Source organism: Nyctereutes procyonoides, unplaced genomic scaffold, assembly GCF_905146905.1.
Source record: "Nyctereutes procyonoides isolate TBG_1078 unplaced genomic scaffold, NYPRO_anot_genome, whole genome shotgun sequence".
NCBI lineage: Eukaryota > Metazoa > Chordata > Mammalia > Carnivora > Canidae > Nyctereutes > Nyctereutes procyonoides.
Window position 1 is genome coordinate 17,191,225 of NW_026575024.1, and position 19,932 is coordinate 17,211,156.

Sequence of the window (19,932 nt, forward strand, 5' to 3'; positions counted from 1 at the left end):
GTGAGGAGAAGGTAGGCTTGAATACTTCATGTTTCTCTGAGCCCTGGTATTTTAAAGCTGGGGAAATAATAGCAGTGACCCAATTTAGGAACGTGAAGGCAAGACAGCACTATTTTAACAGGCTTAGTCATCTCTTCGCTTTGCTTTTTTTTTTTTCCCCTCCACTTCCATTTGTGTCTTTTCCCATTGCAAATATACGAGGTAATAATCCCGTATTTTCCATGGAGCATGGCAAACATGCTATATATAAGACACAGTTGAACATTCTGTGAGTGTAATTGGAGCATAAATGTAACTAATCAAAATATTATCATGCCAATGGATGTGTGAAGAGTTTGGAGATTTAAAAAAAATATATATTTTAGTTCCATGTCATTTCAATTTAAGAGATTTAGAGCTGCAGAAGCAAAGGACTCAGCCCAATGAATGTCAGGAACAATTTGGGGTCTGACAATGTTACAGGCAGCCCTGTTGTTCTCTTTACTCTTAATATGGCAGCAGCCTGACAACTGATTTCCTTTTTGTTCTTTCCTCCCACTCTTTGCCCCTCTGTGCCCTGCTCCCCAGGGCACAGCCAGCTAACCCCAGGGAGCATGCTATCCCTCCTTGCCGCCAAACATGACACCCTCCTGCTTGTGTGCAGGAGCCCGAGAGCTGAATGATGAGTAGTTTGAATCTTGGCTCTGCTACTACTAGCTGTGTGGCTTTGGGAGACTTACCTAATCTCTCTGTGCTCCAGTTTTTTCACTTATATGAGAAGGGTGATAACAGCAGCTACCGACAGGGCTGGTATTAGAATTGAATGCATCTAAGATAACATGTGAGAGTGTGTGTTTGCTGCTGCTGTTATTATTATTAGCCGGTGTGATTGAGGGAAAGGAGCTCTTGTGGGAATATGAAAACATCACTGTGTTTCCCAGAAACAAGACCCAAGGAAAAGGGTCTCTCCTCCTTTACCCCCCACTGTAGAAGGAGCCTAGATAGAAAATCCAAGCCAGTCCTGGTTCTTGCCTACCACTGACTAGTCCTGTGACTGTAAAACCTTGGAACCATAGGCTTCACTAGCTGTACACCTCTGATGAAGGTGTGAAGACATGGAGAGCAAATTCTTGGCTCTCAGGCTCCCAGAGGCACTGTGTTACTGGAACCAGGAACACAGGAGAGGGGTGGGAGTCTGAAGGGAGAGGTGCATTATCTGCCCTTCAGTTCTATCTTGACCTTGCCCAAAGCGTTGTGATAATTTCCGACAGCGAAGACCAATTGGAACAAACCTTAAGTCTCATGTAGCAGAGTTCTCATTGGGTCACACATCAGGTTCCATTGTCTTCTTGATGATAATGTTTATTTTTCCTGCTGGGATGCTGAGCTCTGCTGAGATGCTGGAGGAGGTGAGCTATGAGGTGGTAAAGCGGATAGCCTAGGTCTTGGGGTGCCCCAAAGGGTTTTATGTGGGTCTGTTCTCATCACAAGATCATGGTAAGGTCTAGAAGCCTTGGGTATAAGGCTTTTGTTTCTGTTTGGGGAGTGAAAGGGATGAGAGGTAACAAAGGGGGTGGTACACGGCTTCCATTTTATTCTGCTTTGTTGCCATCTTTCTCCCATCGTTCCCTTTCTCGCTGCTCAATATTCTTTTCTTCACTTGTATTTCCCTGATTCACTCTCTCCCTCTCTCCCTCCCTCACTCCTCCTCCCTCATCTTCTCTGTTGTGTCCTTCTCTGCTTTCTTCTTCTTTCCCCCCTCCTCTCCCTCCTTTGCTACTCTTTCTCTCTCCTTCTTCTCCATTTTCATCCTTTTCTCAGGAATGGGGAAGGAATGCAGGCAGCCCATGTGCCCAGTCTCTGGGGAGACATGTCCATGGTAGACCCTCTTCCAGCAGCACCTTCACATCCAATTGCTTGGGTTTAATTCCATTTTTAAACCACATCATCCATACCTACATGGGTTATCAGATAGCTGTTTCTTGGAAAATTGCCTTAACAAATTTGCATATGAAATGTGTAAACCCCAACTTATTGGTCTGAATGAATGATTACAGAAATAGTTATTACTGGTTCACACAGATTGACTTTGACAAAATGTTCACAATGCTCGATTCATTTGAAACTTCAGGAGGTATTTCTTGTTTTAAATAGATATTATGTATCTATTAAGCTGTAATTAATCCCTCCTCCCTATTTTCTGGTGTATTAGAAAAGAAGCAAATTTCTTTCTTTTTTTTGACACCTGATAATTGGGTTGCTTTCATTGATAATATGGATGATGTTGAATAATATGTTTGTTCTTCTGGCTATTTTAAACTGTCGTGTTTACAAATGGCTTAATGGCAGTATTCTTGATAGCGTTGATAGAAATGTGCTTCCCTTCTGCCTGCATTTTCTTTAGAGCGCATTGTGTCTTTGGATGGGTTGGTGTCTCCTGCTCTTTAGATTGTGACCAGATAGCCAAACATCAGCATTCTGGTCTTCTAAAAGTAGCCTTGTCCAGAATAGATATAATAGAGCTAGCTACGTATAGAGTCAGCAGTGTGGGAATAAGTATCCTCTGGGCATTAGTGAAAGCCACCAAGTGTAAGTGGCATTTAAATAGTTTGGTGAAGGATCATGGCTGAGCTGGGCTGTGTGGATTTCAGGAATAGCCTCATTTGAGCAAAACCCAGAAGCTGGGAAATCTGTAGCATGTATTAGTTTCCTGTTGTTGCTATAACAAATCATGGCAACTTCAGTGGCTAACACAGATTTTTTTTTTTTTATTATTGTATCATTCAGGCAGTCCAAAATCCTAAATGGGTTGCACTGGACAAAAATCAAGGTGTCCACGGGTCTGTACTCCTTCCTGGAAGGCCCTTGGGGATGGTCTGTATTCTTGCCTTTTCTGAAAAATTCCTCCTGCATTGCTTGGCTCATGGCTCCTCCCTTCATCTTCATGCCAGCAGTATAGCATCTTCAAATCCCTCTCTGATTCTGCCTCTTCTGTCTCTCTTGTTCAGAATAAGCCACCTCCATCATAGGGTCATCTGCTTGGCAACCTTACTTTCACCTGCCACTTTAATTCCCCTTTGTCATGTTAAGGTACTGTTTTCACAGGTTCTGGAGACCAGAGTGTGGACATCTTTGGGAGGCTGTTACTCTGCCTACCATGGAGTGGATGAGTGCTGTGTAGGTGGAAGTCTTTCTCTTCCTCAGTGTTCCTGGCTTTAAAACAGTGATAGCAAGGCACCACCTCCCGGGGATGCTAAAAGATGCTTAGATCAATGCCTGTCATACACTGAGTTCTCAAGTTTAGTAGTAACATTCAGTGTAAATTGCATCAGGCACAGTGACATCTGCTACTGGCCGTTCATTATTAACATCACCATTTAATGTCATGTCCAGTTTTTCACTTAAGATTTAGTGACAACAGAAAAGTTCAACGTGTAGCTTTCATTACCCCATTTTCTAGATGAGAACATTGAGGCCCAGTGAGTTTTATTGACTTGCTCAAAGTCACACGACTAAGAAAACAACAGGAGTGGTACTGAAAGCCAGCTCTCCTGACTGCAGATCCAGCCCTTGCTCCATGCCATCACAGCTGCCTTGGCTCCGGGCAGCGTGTGGGTCTCTGCTGCCATCCACTCCCTTCACATAGGTGCTGACACTGGAAGCTGGCGGGGCCACCTGTCTGCAGGGACAACTCTGAGCGCTTGGAGCTCCAGGCCCTCAGCTGCCAGTCGCCTGAGCACACTCATGTAATCTTAATGAACAATGTGCAAAGCCATTAAAAACTCAATTAGGGCTTTCTTTTTACTGCCGACGTGAGGAAATGCAATCCTGAGGTGCTCATGTGTAAACACAATAGCCGCCATCTGCTATGGAGAAGCGGTTTGCCTCCAAAAAGGGGATCTGTGTTGCAGACACATCAATAACGGGGCGCGTATCAAGGCATTATTATGCACGGAGGGGAAAAATGCAAAATTTATGGCCAGCCAGAGAGTACTTCCTGTTTAATTCCACAGTTTTCGGCACTATGTATAATAACTATGAGGATACTGATGCTGTTTTATGTTCCTTATCACGTCAGTGGATTTTTGGGGGGGGGGGAGGAGAAGGGAAAAGAACATATTTACGGTCTTCCTCTTTCTTGTTTCTGACTGATCTTGGCATAATGACTGGCTTATTTTTGATCTCTGGGAAACTGACAGCCCCGGGATGGTATTAATTAAGCCAACCTGTTGATCAAAGAGGGCCCCACCAAGCTGCTTGTGGATGAGGGCTCTCAAGCCTTAACAATCTCTGAAACAGCAGCGCTGGGCTCCACTCAGATACGGCTTCCTTCCTTTTGCGGAGGATGTGGCCAGACCTCCGTAAGATGGATGTGGAGGGAGCTGTGGATCCCACTCTCCTGCAAGACACTGTGCTTGTGTTGCTGCATGTTCTGGCTGCCAGTGTGTGGGCCTTTGCACATGCTGTTCCCTCTGTTAGAAATGCTGTCCCAAATTACCACCAGGCACACATCCATGAAAGGAATCCCGACAGGGAAAGAGGAGAGGCTCACATGACCTTGATGGGGGGAATTTAAGCCACATACCTTCTAGCATCTCTTCACATCCAGTGATCTACACTAACATATCCCTGAGGATATTCCCGGGATGGGGTGCAAGAAGGGAGAGAACTGAGCCCCATGCCATTAGGATATGAGACTACTCAGGTATGTCCTACAGACTGCAGGGGGCCTCTTGCAAGGAGTGGCTTCAAGGCCACAGTGGAGGAGAAAATCTGTCCCAGAGGATGATGCCAAGTGCAATATAGGGGGGCAGTGGTGCTGGGTGAGCCTGCACCTTGATGGAGGAAGGAGGGAAAAAAGCCATGTATGTTTGGAGAAAGAGTTCTCTCTTGAACCTTATTGACTTCAGGGCCAAAGCAGTTGTATTGAGTGTCCCCCAAGTGTGTGCCTCAGCAGAGAGACTGGCAAGGATCTGCTCATCCATGAGAAACCACAGGTGACAGTGAGGGCCACTCAAGAGGTCTGTGTTTGGAAGTGGAGTGAGGACAGGGGCACTGACATTGTCCATTCAGCTGGCAGGGAGCATGTCCCTTGAGGGCTTTCAGCAAGCCATGGGGAGGACTGTTAGGAGCCCGAGCTCATGCAGGTGCATGTGAGGTGTAAAGTTAGCCAGACTCCACTGTCAGGGTTTATGATGTACTCACTCCCTCTGTAAAGTTTCACATCCTCACATGCTTCACACATCTATGTAGCCTGGAAGATGCCCTGACCCGCCTGGCCGAGTTCATCACCCTTCTCCGTGCCATGTAACTATGTCTGTGCTCTACTCCAGAGCTGTCCTTTGGGGTATATGAGATGGGATCCTGTTTGGTCTGCTGTGATTTTGCTGCCTGTGCCACTCAGAGGCATCATCGTCCACTGCTGCCACCCTCCCTGTAACATAGTGAACTCTCTCAGTCTGGTCCACTGAGGGAGTTTGGATATTGGGTGGCCAAACCACAGGGACAGTTCCTACATATCATCTGTCAGATTAACCTGGATTGGGGGGGGGGTGGTAACCACATGGTGGTGTCTGAGGAGCAGTGTGTGACCATGATGCTCATGCTGGCCAGTAGACCTGCTAAGTTTCTACTGCTAATGGGTAGACCTTCCCTAGTTATATAGTCCCCAACCTTTCTCTGTCTCTCTCTCTGTCTCTCTCTCTTTGTATAGATTGAGAGTCAAATGATATGGTCCCACTTTTTACTTTTTACCTCATGCTCCCCTTCTGAGACTTTGGTGATGCGAGGATCTGATGATTCAAGGAATCTTCCACACTCACATAATAGCTGTCATATTCCCCCAGTGTCCCTGACCCTTAGATGGTGTACCCCAAGCTGGCCTGGAATGAGTCTGTCATCCTTGTATCTCTGGTTCACTGGCTTGGGAATACATGTGTGTTCATGTCAATGTAATGTCTGAAAACAGAATAGTGGTCCTCCAAAGATGACCATGTTCTCATTCCTGGAATCTGTACATATATTACCTTATATGGCAAAAGGGGTTTGCAGGTGTGGTTAAATTAAGGATATTGCAACAAGGAGATTATTCTGATTGGCTGGGTGGATGCAGTGTGTAAGTCGTTACAAGAGGGAGACAGGAGGGTCAGAATCAGAAACAGGAGAGGTGACAGTAGAGCTTGAGGTTGGAGTGATGCCCTTTGTAGATGGGGGAAGGGGCCAGGAGCCAGGGAATATAGGTAGCCTCTAAAGCTGGACGAGACAAGGAAGCAGATTATCTTTCGAAGCCTCTAGAATGAAAGAAACCCTACCAACACCTTGATTTTAGGCTTCTGATCTCCAGAACCATAAAAGAATAAGTTTGCGTTCTATTAAGGCACTGAGTTTATGGTAATTAGTTACAGCAGCCATAAAACACTAAACCAGGATCTAAATCTTGTGTCCCCTGAGCCTTTCTACCTGCTTGACTGTCAGGCCTCTGTCTGCCCTTAGAAGGCTCTCCCTAGTTTGAGTAATAGGATCAGTTGCTCTGGCTGTTTTTCATGTCCAAAGGAGCCCTTTCTGGACTCGTCCAGAAAGCCCACTATCACAAGCCATAGGAGAGTCTCAGCACAGCTGCTGCTGTGGGTGTCTCCCCAGGGTCTGCTCTTCCTTCCTGCTGGGTGTGCCACCTGCTGATCCTGACTTTTCACCCTGTCACCTGTCACGTAGACTCCTAGAGCAGCGCTGCTCATTCCTCCAGTTTTACCAACACATTCCTGAGCAGAACTCCCTCCTGCTGTATCTTTCTGGCCTGTGCCCTTCCTGCCTTTGTGGGTAGGCTATGCTGGGAGTGGTGGGGTGGGCAGTCATCATTTTTTGTCTTCTAGGTTTTTTTTTTTTTTTTAATCTTGTCTATCTCTCTGAGCCTTACAGCAAAACACATACCTTTCTGTCTAGTCTAAAGGTTGGGGCATGCATAGCAAGTCACCTAGATAGACATGAGGGGCCAGGGTGATAGTGGTATTGTGACCTTGACCCCCACCCAGCTCTGGCCCACCAAAGACAGGTGATCTTAATGAAGATCCAAGATATTTCTTGCGTTTTCAAGAATTCATGCTCAGAGTGCATTGTCTGTCTTTCTTTCTCTTTTTCTTTCTGTTTCTGTTTGCTGTAGGACGCTGCTCTTACTGATGTTCCTATTTGGCGTGTCTTGCAGCTTTGCCTAGTAACTATCGTTTTTCATCGTATCCCCTTAAATAATGGGACTTGGAGGAAGTAAGGGCTCTATAGGGGTGCCAAAAAAATTATGCTACCTGTGGAAATGAAGTTCACAATTTCAGTGGCTTAATAGCCCAATAACCATGTATTCCTTGTTTCCTTAAAGCCAAAATGACTGTTCCTAATGGGTGGGTGGCCTTTCCTCATGGTCATGGTCATTCAGGGAACCAGGCTCCTTTTATTGGGTTCTATTTCTCTGGGAAGCCTATGCTTTCAGCTAGCTGGTGGATGAGAAAGACAATGGAGCAGTGATTCGCAAACCTTTTGTGTGTGTGTGTGTGTGTGTGTGTGTGTGTGTGTGATTCTCAAACCTTAATGTGCATATGAATCACCAGGGGATCTTGATAAATTGCAAATTTGGATTTAGTAGACCTGCGGTGGGGCCTGAGATATTGCATTTCTTACAAACTCCCAGGTGGTGCTGATTCCCTGTTCAGAGACCATCCTTTGAGAAACAAGATAGTGAAGCAAGAGCAATGGGGGTCGGGGTGAGGGGAGGGAGGTAGCTTTTATAAACCAAGCCTGAAAGTTTCATACTCAGGCCCCATTGACTAGAATCCAGTTGCATGACCCACCAACCTCTAAAAGGAGGCTGGGGAATGTGATCCAGCTGTGTGCCCAGAACCAAGAGGACAGGTCTGTTCATCAACCAGCAGTTTCTCCAAATGGAGGGTAGATGGAGGGCCAAGCACTTTCACCAGCTCTGTCTTCGGGGGGTTGAAGCATCCTCTACCAACAGTCATCAGGGCAGCAAGATAAAGGGTAGCCCTAGACTCTTGGGAGTGGATGAAGGTTTTGTGGTTTTGCCTCCTCCGTGAGCTTGCTTCACCATTGGAACTGGGATGAAAAGAAGTAGGAGCCTGGGCTGGTGGAAGAGAAACCCTCCTGACTCGCGGTGCTGCAGATTCTAGGCAGCCTGTGTGGATTGCCAGGAGGCAGGAGCTGCAATGTCCACGGGGCATGGTGGGATTCGGAGTGAAGAGAGCCCGGCACTGCTCGCTTTTCAGGCTGCCTTCTCTACCCATAGCTGTGCCATACCTCTGTGGAAGGGGCAGTCACCCAAGCTTCATGGGGCTTGTGGGATCTCACTCATCTGTCCCCAAGAAACCTTCTGGAACCCTGTGGGATGCAGATGAACACATACAAGCATGGATGCTAGTCCAGTCTTCTTTCTGTGCTCTCTCACGCAGGGATTCCTTCCTTGCTGCCTCACTGGGCAGGTTGTGATAATTACAGAGATTACATCTGACAAGGGACATCTCTCTACTTACCCTGTGTTACTGCCAGGCAGTAAACAAGGAAACTCTTGGAAACACGGAGGTGTGAGGGGAGATGTGCCTCTGCACTGCTTTCAGTGACCCTTGTCCTAGGAGGCAGACGGTTTTCTGATTGGTGGGATGGTGAATGACTGGGAGCCTAGTGCTTGCTTCTTATTGGCTCATGTTGAGGGTGAGCCTACCCAGGGGCCCTGTGTGGTCATCCCTTGAGGATCTCTCAGACCCTAGGGATCTGGGTAGAGTCGGCAGGACAAAGTCCATGACCAGCCAGCTGCTGTGTGTGCTAGTACGGAGAAGAAAAAAAAAGGCAGGAAGCCTCATTTGGCTTCAAGTCCAAGTTACTTTCCTAATCCAGTTCTGTGAATAATAAAATAGAGTTTTGAACTCCCCTCCCCTCACCTCCTCTCCTCCCTTCTCTCTCTCTTGTGTCTTTTTTTTCATAAGATTTATTTGTTTGAGAGAGAGACTCTGAAGCAGACTCCACACTGAGCATAGATCCTGACACCAAGCTTGATCTCAGAACCCAGAGATCACGACCTGAGCCAAAATCAAGAGCCAGATGCTTAACCAACTCAGCCACCCAGGTGCCCCCCACCCTCCTGTGTCAATTTTTAAATTCATTCAGAACCCAGGGAGGATTGGCTACGAGTGCGTGGTACCCTCTAGAATCCCAACATGCAACAGATTGCCCGGCATTTACTAGCTTTAGTCTTCTGGGTCTTAGGGTGAATAAATGAGGCTGCTTCTCGAAGTGGCTCATCTTGATTGAGGATAAGCAGTCTTAAGGTTTCATCCTGAATGTAAGATTTTAGTGGTTAAAGTAAGATTTCAATGCAGTAGTGCTTTTCAAGGTGGGTATGTTCATCGCAGATCCCCTGAGTTTATCCACTGTATTTTATGATGCAGTTTATTTCATAGCATCATAGGGCTTTAAGTCACAAGTTCAACCCTCACAGTTGGTCGTGGGATTTCCTTAGATTTCTTTCCCATTGTCCAGTCTCTGTTTAGCCACCTCTAGTGGCAGGGAACTCCCTCTGTCTCCGGGCCATTGTTAGAAGGCCCTTTGAATGGAAATAAGCCTCCTGTGCTTTTTTTCATAGGTCTGCCGCTCAGACACCTTTATCAATTAGCAGTTGCCACAGTCGTGCCGCCCAGCAAATGGAGAGGGAACTCAGGGGCAAACAGCAGTGAGCATTTGTTCTCACACTCCTGGGTCTGAGCATCCATTGTGGACTGGCAGATCTGAGTTGGGCTTATTGACCGCACTGCTGTGCTCCTAGCTGCCCAGTGGGGATGGCTTGGTTCTTCAGCGCTGGCTGAGCTCCATTCTCCACCACACATGTCTGTTCTCCATCCTAAGCTGAAAGGGGCAGCGGCTACCTGGGGCACATTCTTCTCATGAAAGGGGGTGGTAGCACAAGAAGGCAAGCCCCGCTAGGCAAGCACATTTCAAGCCTCTGCTTGATTCATTCCGTTGACATCTTGTTGACCCAAAACAAGTGCAGCCCAAAGTCAAGGGATGGGGACACACCCTCTGCTTCTTCGGGGAGGCCCAGGACATGGATCCAGGGAGAACTAGAAGAACTAGAAACAACCGTTTAATCTGTCAAAGCAACTCCAAAGATGCTCACTTCCTCTCTATGGGCTGGCAGCCTGCTTAGTGCTTGATAAACAGTAGTCACATTTTTTGCAGAATAATAGTGTAAATGCCAAATTGGAGAGAATCTAGGTTTCCTCCATCCCTTCCTGACTGTGTGGCCCAGGGCAAGTTACTCAGTCTTTAAATAAAATGAAAATCCTCTACTTACCAGGGTCATTCTGAAGATGAAATTGAATAGTATATTAAAAAGACACCTAGCAAGTATTACCCTCCATTCCAGGCTGAGTATCTTCTGGTTGGTTCTCACATTTCTTCAGAGTTTATACTACTTTTTATATGCCCTCCTATGATATATAGAATCATTCCCTGTGCTGAATACAGTGTTAAGGGATAGTTTGCAATTATTCTTTGTACTGAATGCTGGAGTCCTTGTGATTGTGTTCAAATGACACTTCCTATATTGTAGAGCTGCTGCTTCCATTGAGATAGCCTGAGCTTGCCGAAGGTTTGTATGTCACATTTTACTCTTGGAAGTTGCATTTGACTGTATTCCTGGGGTTTTGTTCCATGTTTCCTTTAGGACCTGCTAGATATAATGTTTTTTCTGTAAATGTTTATAGACTGTCTACTTTGTAGAAATATTCATACGTGTTACGGTCTCTTAATTTTTATGACTAATTTTTAAAAAAGGTTTTATTTATTTTAAAGGGAGAGAGAAAGCACATGTGGGGAGAGTGGGAGGGGGAGAGAAAGAGAGAATTCTCAGGAGACTATGTGCTGAGCTTGGAGCCTAATGCGGGGCTTGATCCCAGAACCCTGAGATCATGACCTGGGTCTCAATCAAGAGTTGCTTGCTTAACTGACTGAGCTACCCAGATGCCCCCATCTCTTAATTATTAAACTGCCTTGCTGAGCAGTTATTAAAAGTCCCAATTATAGAAGAAGAGAGAGGGCTGTGGCTTCCTCAGGATCAGTCAGGCCCTCCTAGAGTGACTTGGTTTCTGACCACCATGGTTTGGGTATGACTGATGATCAGGAGGATTTTCTTTCTCTTTCTTTGTCTTTACTTCCCATCCCCTCTGTGGGTCTCCAGGATCCTTCATGATGGTGAACAGCTCTGGGAGGGCCTCTGGCCAGAAAGCCCACCTTCTCCTGCCAACCCTGAAGGAGAATGACACCCACTGTATCGATTTCCATTACTACTTCTCCAGCCGTGACAGGTCCAGCCCAGGAGCCTTGAATGTCTATGTAAAGGTGAACGGCGGGCCCCAGGGGAACCCTGTCTGGAACGTGTCTGGGGTCGTCACCGAGGGCTGGGTGAAGGCAGAGCTTGCCATCAGCACCTTCTGGCCACATTTCTACCAGGTATGGCATGCTATGGTTTCATTGTTTTTTGAAAAGTAATCCTAAATCTTTGTACCTCTTGCCTTCCCTAGACTTGTGAGGTTAAGAAAGGACTTCACTTACTCATTTATTGTGCACCTCATGTTTCCTGAGCTTCTCTTAGTGTGGCCCTGCTGGTACAGAGGTGATCTAGCAGGGCACCTGCCTCCCTGGAGGTCCTGCTTGGGACGTGGAGACCAATGATCATTAAGCAGTTACTGTAGAGTGGGACATAGTGGGCTCTCTGGGATGCTGGGGGGAACAGAGACATTGGAGCCTTTTATAAAGTGATTGCTTACAACGATTAGTTGAGGGACATACTATTATTATCCTTATTTTACAGACAAGAAATTTGAGGTTCTGAGAGCTGGGATAACTAGTCAAAAGATCACCCCTGGGGAAAAGGGTGTTTGGGGGAAAGCCATTGGGAAGGCTTCCAGGCAGAGGTGGCAGCCAGGTGAAGTCTTGAAGGATGAATAAATAATTACTGAAAAAGTAAGGAAAAAGGCATTTGATTTTGTCAGGGATGGTACATGCCGTTGACTGCAGGAGGAAGGGAGTGAGTTTTGCAGAGTTTGGAAACTTTCACTTGTTTAAGGGTAGGTCACAAAGGGGATATGCAGGGAGTTAAGCTTGCAGAGGCGAATTGGTCATGGCTGGCTTCGAATGCCAGGCCAAGGAGATTCAGGGGAATCCCTCGTCTACAGCACTGCTACTCCAACTGTTGCGAAAGAAGAGTTTTTCCCTTTCAACTCATTGTGGACCAGTACTTTCATGACTGTAGTAAAAATGTCACAGCAGTGCCACATTGCTGCAAACACTTCTCCCACTCCACCTACTTACACCACTGTGTGCTGAGGACACCCAGGGCACAGGCTTCTGGCAGTCTGTGGAGCACGCCTGGAGGAGCACAGCTCTGTGCCCACTTGGCCTGGGACCCTAGAAAGCTTTTCTTTTTGTTAAAACAACTTTATATATTTAGGTACAGTTTATATATCCTAGCATTTACCTGTTTAATTATGTTATCAGTAATTTTGAGTAAATCTAAGTTGTGCAGTCATCACCATAAAGCAGTTTTAGAACATTTTCATCACCCCTATAAATCCTTTCTGCCTTTTTGTGGTTATCTCCAAGCCTACTGTTGAAAGGTTTTAAGTAAGAAAGTGACATAGTCAGATCTGCATTTTAGAGAAATTTCTTTAAGGTCTGAGGCAGAAAATGGACCTGAAGCTGGCAAGGCTAGTGGCTGGGAGCTTCTGAGACATCCTTCAGTTCAATGTCTGTGATACAGTCCTTTCATTTTTTTTTTGTTTTTTTTTTAATAAATTAATTTTTATTGGTGTTCAATTTACCAACATACAGAATAACACCCAGTGCTCATCCCGTCAAGTGTCCCCCTCAGTGCCCATCACCCATTCACCCCCACCCCCCGCCCTCCTCCCCTTCTACCACCCCTAGTTCGTTTCCCAGAGTTAGGAGTCTTTATGTTCGATACAGTCCTTTCAGATGGAGCATGCAGGCAGCCATAGATAATATGTAAATGCAGCTGTGTTCCAATAAAACTTTATGTATAAAAACAAGTTGTGGGCCAGATTTGACCTCCAGGCCCTAGTTTGCTGAACCTTGATGTAGGTAGTAAAACTGAGGTCTAGAGATGGATACCGAAATGCAAGAGGACTCAGCAAATCACTGGAAAAGCTGTGACCAGAACCTGGATGCCTAATCTCAAGACTGCCCTTGCCACCATATAACTAAGTATAAAGTAACTGTGTCTGTAAGGCCATGGGTTTCCCCAGTGAGGCATCAGAGCTCCAATTAGAAACCCCTATCTAGGGCCCAACGCGGATGGATTATAGGATAGGGCTATAGGTGCAAGTCTTAGGAGCAGGAAAAGTAATCCAGGAGAGGAACAGTAGCACTGCTGGCCCTGCTCTTTGGTAGGATATGGAGGGGAAAGAGGACATTTCTTGGGCATTTCTTTTGTCCCAGCTCTGTGGTAAGTGTATTGCCTTTCATTTATCTATGTAGTATCTCCTTGTGTTGGAGAGCAACATGTCTTCTGTTCTAGACCAGGGCATATTATTGGTAAACTGAGGTTCCCATAATTCTCCTTAGGTCCTCTGACTCCAAGCTCAAGTTTCCTGCTTTAGGGGTTAAAAGCACATTATGAGAATCTTCCTCTCACTAGCTGTGTAATGTTTGATGTATCCTGTCATCATTTTAAATCAGTTCTCTCATTTGTAAAATGAAGAAGGAAATAGGTACAATGAAGGGTTCTTTAGTGGATTGAATGAGATAGCGTATATATTAACATGTCAGGCTTGTGGAGGGATTCAGCACTTGTTCAGAAGGAAGGGAGGAGGAACAGGAAAAGAGGAAGGAGGCAGGGTGCCTTCTGTGCAGAGATCCCCACCACAGTTGAGCTGTCCTCTGTTAGTTATCATCCCTGTGATAAGCAACCTCATCTGGGAGAATTTTCTGATTTCCAACTTGTTGGCCACTACAGCATCATTACGACACATTATATCCTCTGCTCTGAGCTTTGTGGTGAGAAAACCACTAATGTACTAGAAGCAGCAGTTTAACAGATAAATCTCTCTCTCTCTCTCTCTCTCTCTCTCTCTCTCTCTCTCTCTCTCTCTCTCTCTCTCACACACTCATAGACGCACACACACAGCCACTAATGGATAGTCTCATGGCCGGACACACACAAGTGCACCTACATGCTCCCAGAGTCATTGCCCACACATACATCCAGGGGAGAGATGAGATTCAAAGACACTTACAGAGTAGATTTTAAAATTCATCAGACCCCGAGCTCTGGTCCTATATGTATGATTCTGCAGACTAAATACAGTTTTAGTTTTTAGCAGTGCTGGGACTCAGATCGTGATGGCTTATGTATTCATTTATTAAAGTCATATTTCATAGTTCCAAAATTGACTTTTAGCTCTGTAATAAACAGGGAAATTTCATCTTTCCTATTACTGGGGCTCTGTGGCGCCAGGGTCTCAGCAGGGCCAGGGATGAACGTCCCTTGGCCCGGTACCTCCACACCTGCCTCTTCTCCGGGGAGCAGGGGCTTATTAAAACCACCTAAACTGTACTTTAGATCTCTGCCCCCTTGCAGGTGATATTAACTCTATTTTATGTTTTTAATGATTCTGAACTGTTCTGTCCCAAGGTTTAAAAAAAAAAAAAAGAGAAGTTTTTATCAGTTTTACAGCCACCTGCTCACTCTGTTTTCCAGCACCTGCCTGGGTGAAGTTGCCTTTTATTTAGCGCTTATAATTGCTATGTAGACATATGAAATCTAGGGCCTTCCAGGTTTGGATTCAGCTGAACTTGAAGTCCAGGCCCTTTCTCAGGGATCGGGCACTGGCATATGGCACTCTGTAAGTTTAGTGACTTCACGTGCAGTTCTGCAGTTCTGGGGGTGCATCTCACAGAGGGAGCCCATCTCCCACCCTTGACCCCCCACACACATTTCCTTTCACCCCTCTCCACTGAGCAGTAAACCCTCCTCCTTGTCTTATTCAGGCCTCTGGGGGCTGAGGTGGGAGAGAGACTCTTGATTTTACCCTAAGCAATCCCTCTTCATCAAAATATGTGGTTGTCTTCCTAAGAGGGGTGCTGGTGAGCCAACATTTTTTCTCTCTTTGGAGAAAATATTTGCAGCCCCTTAAAACTTCTGCTGTAGAGATTCTCTGCTCAAGGACTACAAAAGGGGAGGATAAAGTGCCAGTCCTGATCCCTTCTCCCAGCATGCATCCTATCTGGTTTTTTTGGAGAGGTTGAGAGGGACTCATCTCTGAGCCTCTCCTGGAAAATTAGTTCCTGGCTTTGTCCAACAGCTCATGCATAGGGAGAGGTTTGTGCTTTTCCACGCAAGTACTAGGGGGTCTCTAAGGTTCTAGAGACTGGGGCGTGTGTAGTTGACTGTAGGTCACGTGGTGGCCTTGGGGTTGAAGAATGTCCTGCAGAGAAGGCAGGTTTCCTAGCCTAGGCCTTCCGCCCCATCCCTGCCTCTCAGGGTTCCTGCCCTCTGACATGAGGCATCCCTGGGTGTTGGCATGGCCTACTTCTGCTCACTCTCTGCCCTGCGTCCCTACCCTCTGTAAGCACTAAAGTAGCCTCTACAATTCTTTACTCTTCTTAGTGCCAGCCTCATTGAGAGTTCAGTGTGGAGGGGACCTGCCTCAGCACGTGGGTCCAGGTAGGCCTGAGAGGGTCCAGCATGGACTTTCTCCCTTTCCTTTCTCTCTGGCTGTTTCTGATAATATCCAATCTTACATCTGTGTTGTTGACTCCTCATTCTCCAGGCATCGAGGGGGTCTATCTCATGGCAGCTTGCATGGTTTTTATTAGAAAAAAATTATAATTCTGGAGTGGCATGGCAAAGACGGGAGCCTCTTGGCTCCTGCACATTTTGTGAACATTTTGCTCAGAGTGACGGGGGCAGTGACAGCGGGGGACTCAGTTCTGCCTTGGGAAGTCCTTTATTTTCAGTGTCTCCAGAGCCTGCCCTGTGGTATAAAAATTCTGTGGACCCTCCTTCTAATATCTCATGAGTCTGGAGACTTCATCAAGGATTCTGTGGGCTGCCATGGTCTCTTTCTCTGTGCTTCTGTACTTCCTCTCCACCACCTTTCCCATCTCCCTTTGTTCCTGCCACCATATGTGCTTCTTTGTTTCCATGTAACTCCACATGGACCTGACTCCAGCCTTTGCCAGATTCTGACAGTCAGGACTCACATCAGAGAGTCGGTCGAGTGTAGGAACTTCAGTGGAAACTTGAGATGTGGACTACAGGAGGTAGTTATGTAGGACAGTCCAATAGCTTCTTTCCCTCCCCAGACCTACCACCATTCCCTGGCATTTCTCCTCTTACTGCCCATCACTCTCCCCAGAGTAAAAACAAGGATAACAGCAATATTTATTAACATCTTACCCTATATATTACAAACCTTTATGATTATTAACTCATTTAATGGAAAACGAGAGCATTCTTTGTTTCTTATGGGGTATTTTTTCCCCCTGTTTGAGAAACCCAAGTCTCACCTATCCTGATGCTTCACAAAATAGATTCTCAAGAGGAATTCTGATAAAAGAAAGATTTTCTATCTCTCTCTTTTTAAAAAGATTTTATTTATTTATTCTTGAGAGACACACACACACACACAGAGAGAGAGAGAGAGAGAGAGAGAGAGAGAGGCAGAGGGAGAAGCAGGCTCCATGCAGGGAGCCCGATGTGAGACTCCATCCCGGGACTCCAGGATCATGACCTGAGCCAAAGGCAGACGCTCAACTGCTGAGCAACCCAGGTGTCCGAAAGATTTCCTATCTCATTCTAGAATTCTTATTTCTGCAGAGGAAGGAAGAGAGAACAGTGAACAAAGGTGTGTTTCACTATCACCCGTTCTGACCAGCCTTGCATTCATTCATGGCTGCATGAATGAAAATGATATGACATGAGTTAGACACTGGGTCATAATGGGAGAAACAATCCCATGTGTTAGAAGAGTTTAAGTTGTACTTTGACAAACTGGGAAAAGAGTTAGAATTCTACTTAACCAGGTGTTTTGGTTAAATGAGAGTTGAACTGCTTTCCGTTGAAGCCTAGTAGGGGGTGTGGCTGTGTGCGGTGAGCCAGAAGCCCAGAGCTTTGGTTCCCAGTCTGCCTCTGGCTCCCTTTCTGAGCTTTGGTAATGCAGCTGGCCCCACCTTTTAGGGCTTTTGAGAGACTGGGTCAAGATCATATAATAAATGGTCAGTATTGACAACCTTTATTATAAATTGTGGTTATATTTTTGCTTTTGTTATTTTTATTATAATTCAGTCTCAGTTGATGAGGTACCCTTTCTGCTCAATACTAATCCCTCACTGAAGTCCTGACCCCAATTGACGACTCCTTCTGGAAGCTTGTTTCATTGATCCCTCACCCCATCCCTTTGTGTTGGATCCTATTACCTTGATTCATTTCCCTCTACCTAAAATTATGCTCCATCTCTAACATCCCCTCAAAAATCCTCTATTGGGCTTTTAGCACTTGACCTTGAGCCCAAGCTCTCTTCTCTGAATTACCTGCTCTGCCTTCTATGGTGATTTCACCTAGTTCTGTAGCTTTAAATGCCATTTAGATGCCAAAGCTGCCATATTTGTAATTCTGGTCCTACATAACCCATGAGCTCCAAAAGCAGAATGCCACTATCCTACTCAACACGTCCATTAAGATGTTTACTTGGCATCTCAAGCTTAATAAGACCGAAAAGAAATCCTGAAGTAGCCCTGCCTATGTATCCATGCACACATGTTCATCATGTCATCTTCTCCGTGTCAATAAATGACACCAGAATTGACCTAAGAGCTCAGTCCCCAAATTGAAGAGTCCTCACTGAGTTCACTTTCCTTCACTTTTCTCCTCTTGTTCCAACAGCAGTTATCTCATACCTGCCTTCAAAATACCTCACCAGCTGACAACATCTTTGTTTTCCATAGCCACCACCATCATCACAGCCATCCTTATCTTTTGATTGATCCTTATCTATTTTAACCCATCTCCACAGCACAGCCAGGATGATTTTTGTAGAATGTAAATTAGATTATGTCAAGTCCCAGCTTTAAACCTTTCAGTGACTTAGAGGAAAATTCAGGCCCCCTGCTATGTCTTGTAAGACTCATCTGACCCCACTGCTAATGCTCCAGCCTTGCCTTGTGCCTTTCTAGCTTACTTACTGTAACTGAGCCACATCAGTTTCATCCTTGTGCTCCCAGATTATCCCCAGTGCTTTCCTGCCTCGTGGTCTTTGCCCTTGCCACCATATTTTTTCTTGATAGGCCAATTTCATCCTTCTAGTCTCATCTTAAGTATCATCATCTCTTAGGGTTCTCTCTTGACCACTCTAAGTAAGTAGACCCTCCTCCTCTTAATTAATTGCAATATTCTATTTATTTCCTTCATAATACCAACATAAAAGAGTTTAATTTTATATATTTATTTAGTTTCATTTTCTATTCACTAGAATGTGAAGTTCATTGGTGTTAGGACCTTAGTCATCTCATTGACTTTTATAACCCTAGAATATGTCCCAGTATTTGGTACAGTGGAGGGTCTCTGTAAATGTTGAATGCGTGAATGATGACCTTGATTTTGTTCCCAGTGGTTTTAGAGTTTAGGGAATAAGATTATTTGGGAACAAGCAGTTATAATGCTGTATGATAGGGTGTTAGGTACTATAGTGGAGTTAACTCTGCAGTGGTATATAGCATACTGATACTACAGCATGAAGAGGGCTACAAAAATGTAATGTACCTTAAAGCATTTAATTTTTGTTGTAAATATAGCTCATTTTTTTTTGCAAAAACAATTGGATAATCTAGAAAATTTCAAGGAATAAAATATTCATCCTCCATAATCTTCCTGGTATCATTTAAAAATTTATTCATAGACTATTACCATTCTTTATCTTTTGTGAATTATGTACTGAAGTCATATGCCAACTCTTCTTTTGGAGAGTTTATTTTGTTGATTAGTAAGAATTCTTGACACAAAACAGGTTATCGTTTAGCTGACCTAGATGTTACAAATACTGTTCTCAACTAACCATTGGCTTCTAATTTTGTTTCAGACTTTTGTTAACATACAAAACATACTTTGAAATTTTAGTGATTATGGGAGGTATTATATATACAAATATATAATATTTCAATTTTAAGAAATTTATTTTTAAGCTTTTGTCATTAATTTCTAGCCTTAGAGAACTTAGAAAATACTAGACCTAGACCTATACAGTTTTTGTCTTTGAGAGATTTATCGAAGTTAGTCTTTAGCCTGTCATCTGATCTTTGTGTTAAATAACCTGTATTTAGTAAATACATTATTATTCATATTATGTACATACTTAAATCTTTAGTTTTTTCTATTTGGTCAGAGTCTGGGACATGAGTTAAAATTTTCAAATTGTGTTTTATCCCCCCCCCTCATCATTTTCTCTTTTAAAGTTTAACTCATGCATTAAAAATAAAGAGCTCATAACCCACTTAATGGTTTTTATTTTTTTCCAGTTTAAATTCTACTTTGACACTTTTACATATTTTTACAACTATTTTCTGTTTATTTTCATTTTCCCATTATGCCTTTGTTCAACTTATTTTTAAGTTACCTGAGTCATTTTGTGTTAGGCCTTTAATAGTGTACAATTAGATTTTATTTATTTAGACAGTCTGAGACCTTTTCTCTATTTTAACCCATTTATATTTATTGTCACAACAGAAATAATTTTTCTTTTGTCATTTTTATTACACAGTTTGAATGCTTTTGTGTTTTTAAATGTATTTTCTATGTTCTATTTTATTTTTTTCCTATGGCCTTTGCTTTTGTTTTCCTTTCAGCTATTGAAAACATAATTAGATACATAATTCTTTATAGAAAGT

The 19,932-nt window shown here is 44.5% G+C and overlaps 1 protein-coding gene across 3 annotated transcripts in view; it reads left to right on the plus strand.

The window, feature by feature from the left end:
• The window catches only part of PTPRT (protein tyrosine phosphatase receptor type T), a 1,038,801-nt gene that overhangs the window by 327,308 nt on the left and 691,561 nt on the right, over positions 1–19,932 (plus strand). For all 3 annotated transcript variants that reach the window (XM_055306331.1, XM_055306315.1, XM_055306321.1), the window contains exon 3: positions 11,210–11,481. In XM_055306331.1, coding sequence (XP_055162306.1) covers positions 11,210–11,481 — 272 coding nt within the window. The remainder of the gene's footprint in view (positions 1–11,209; positions 11,482–19,932) is intronic.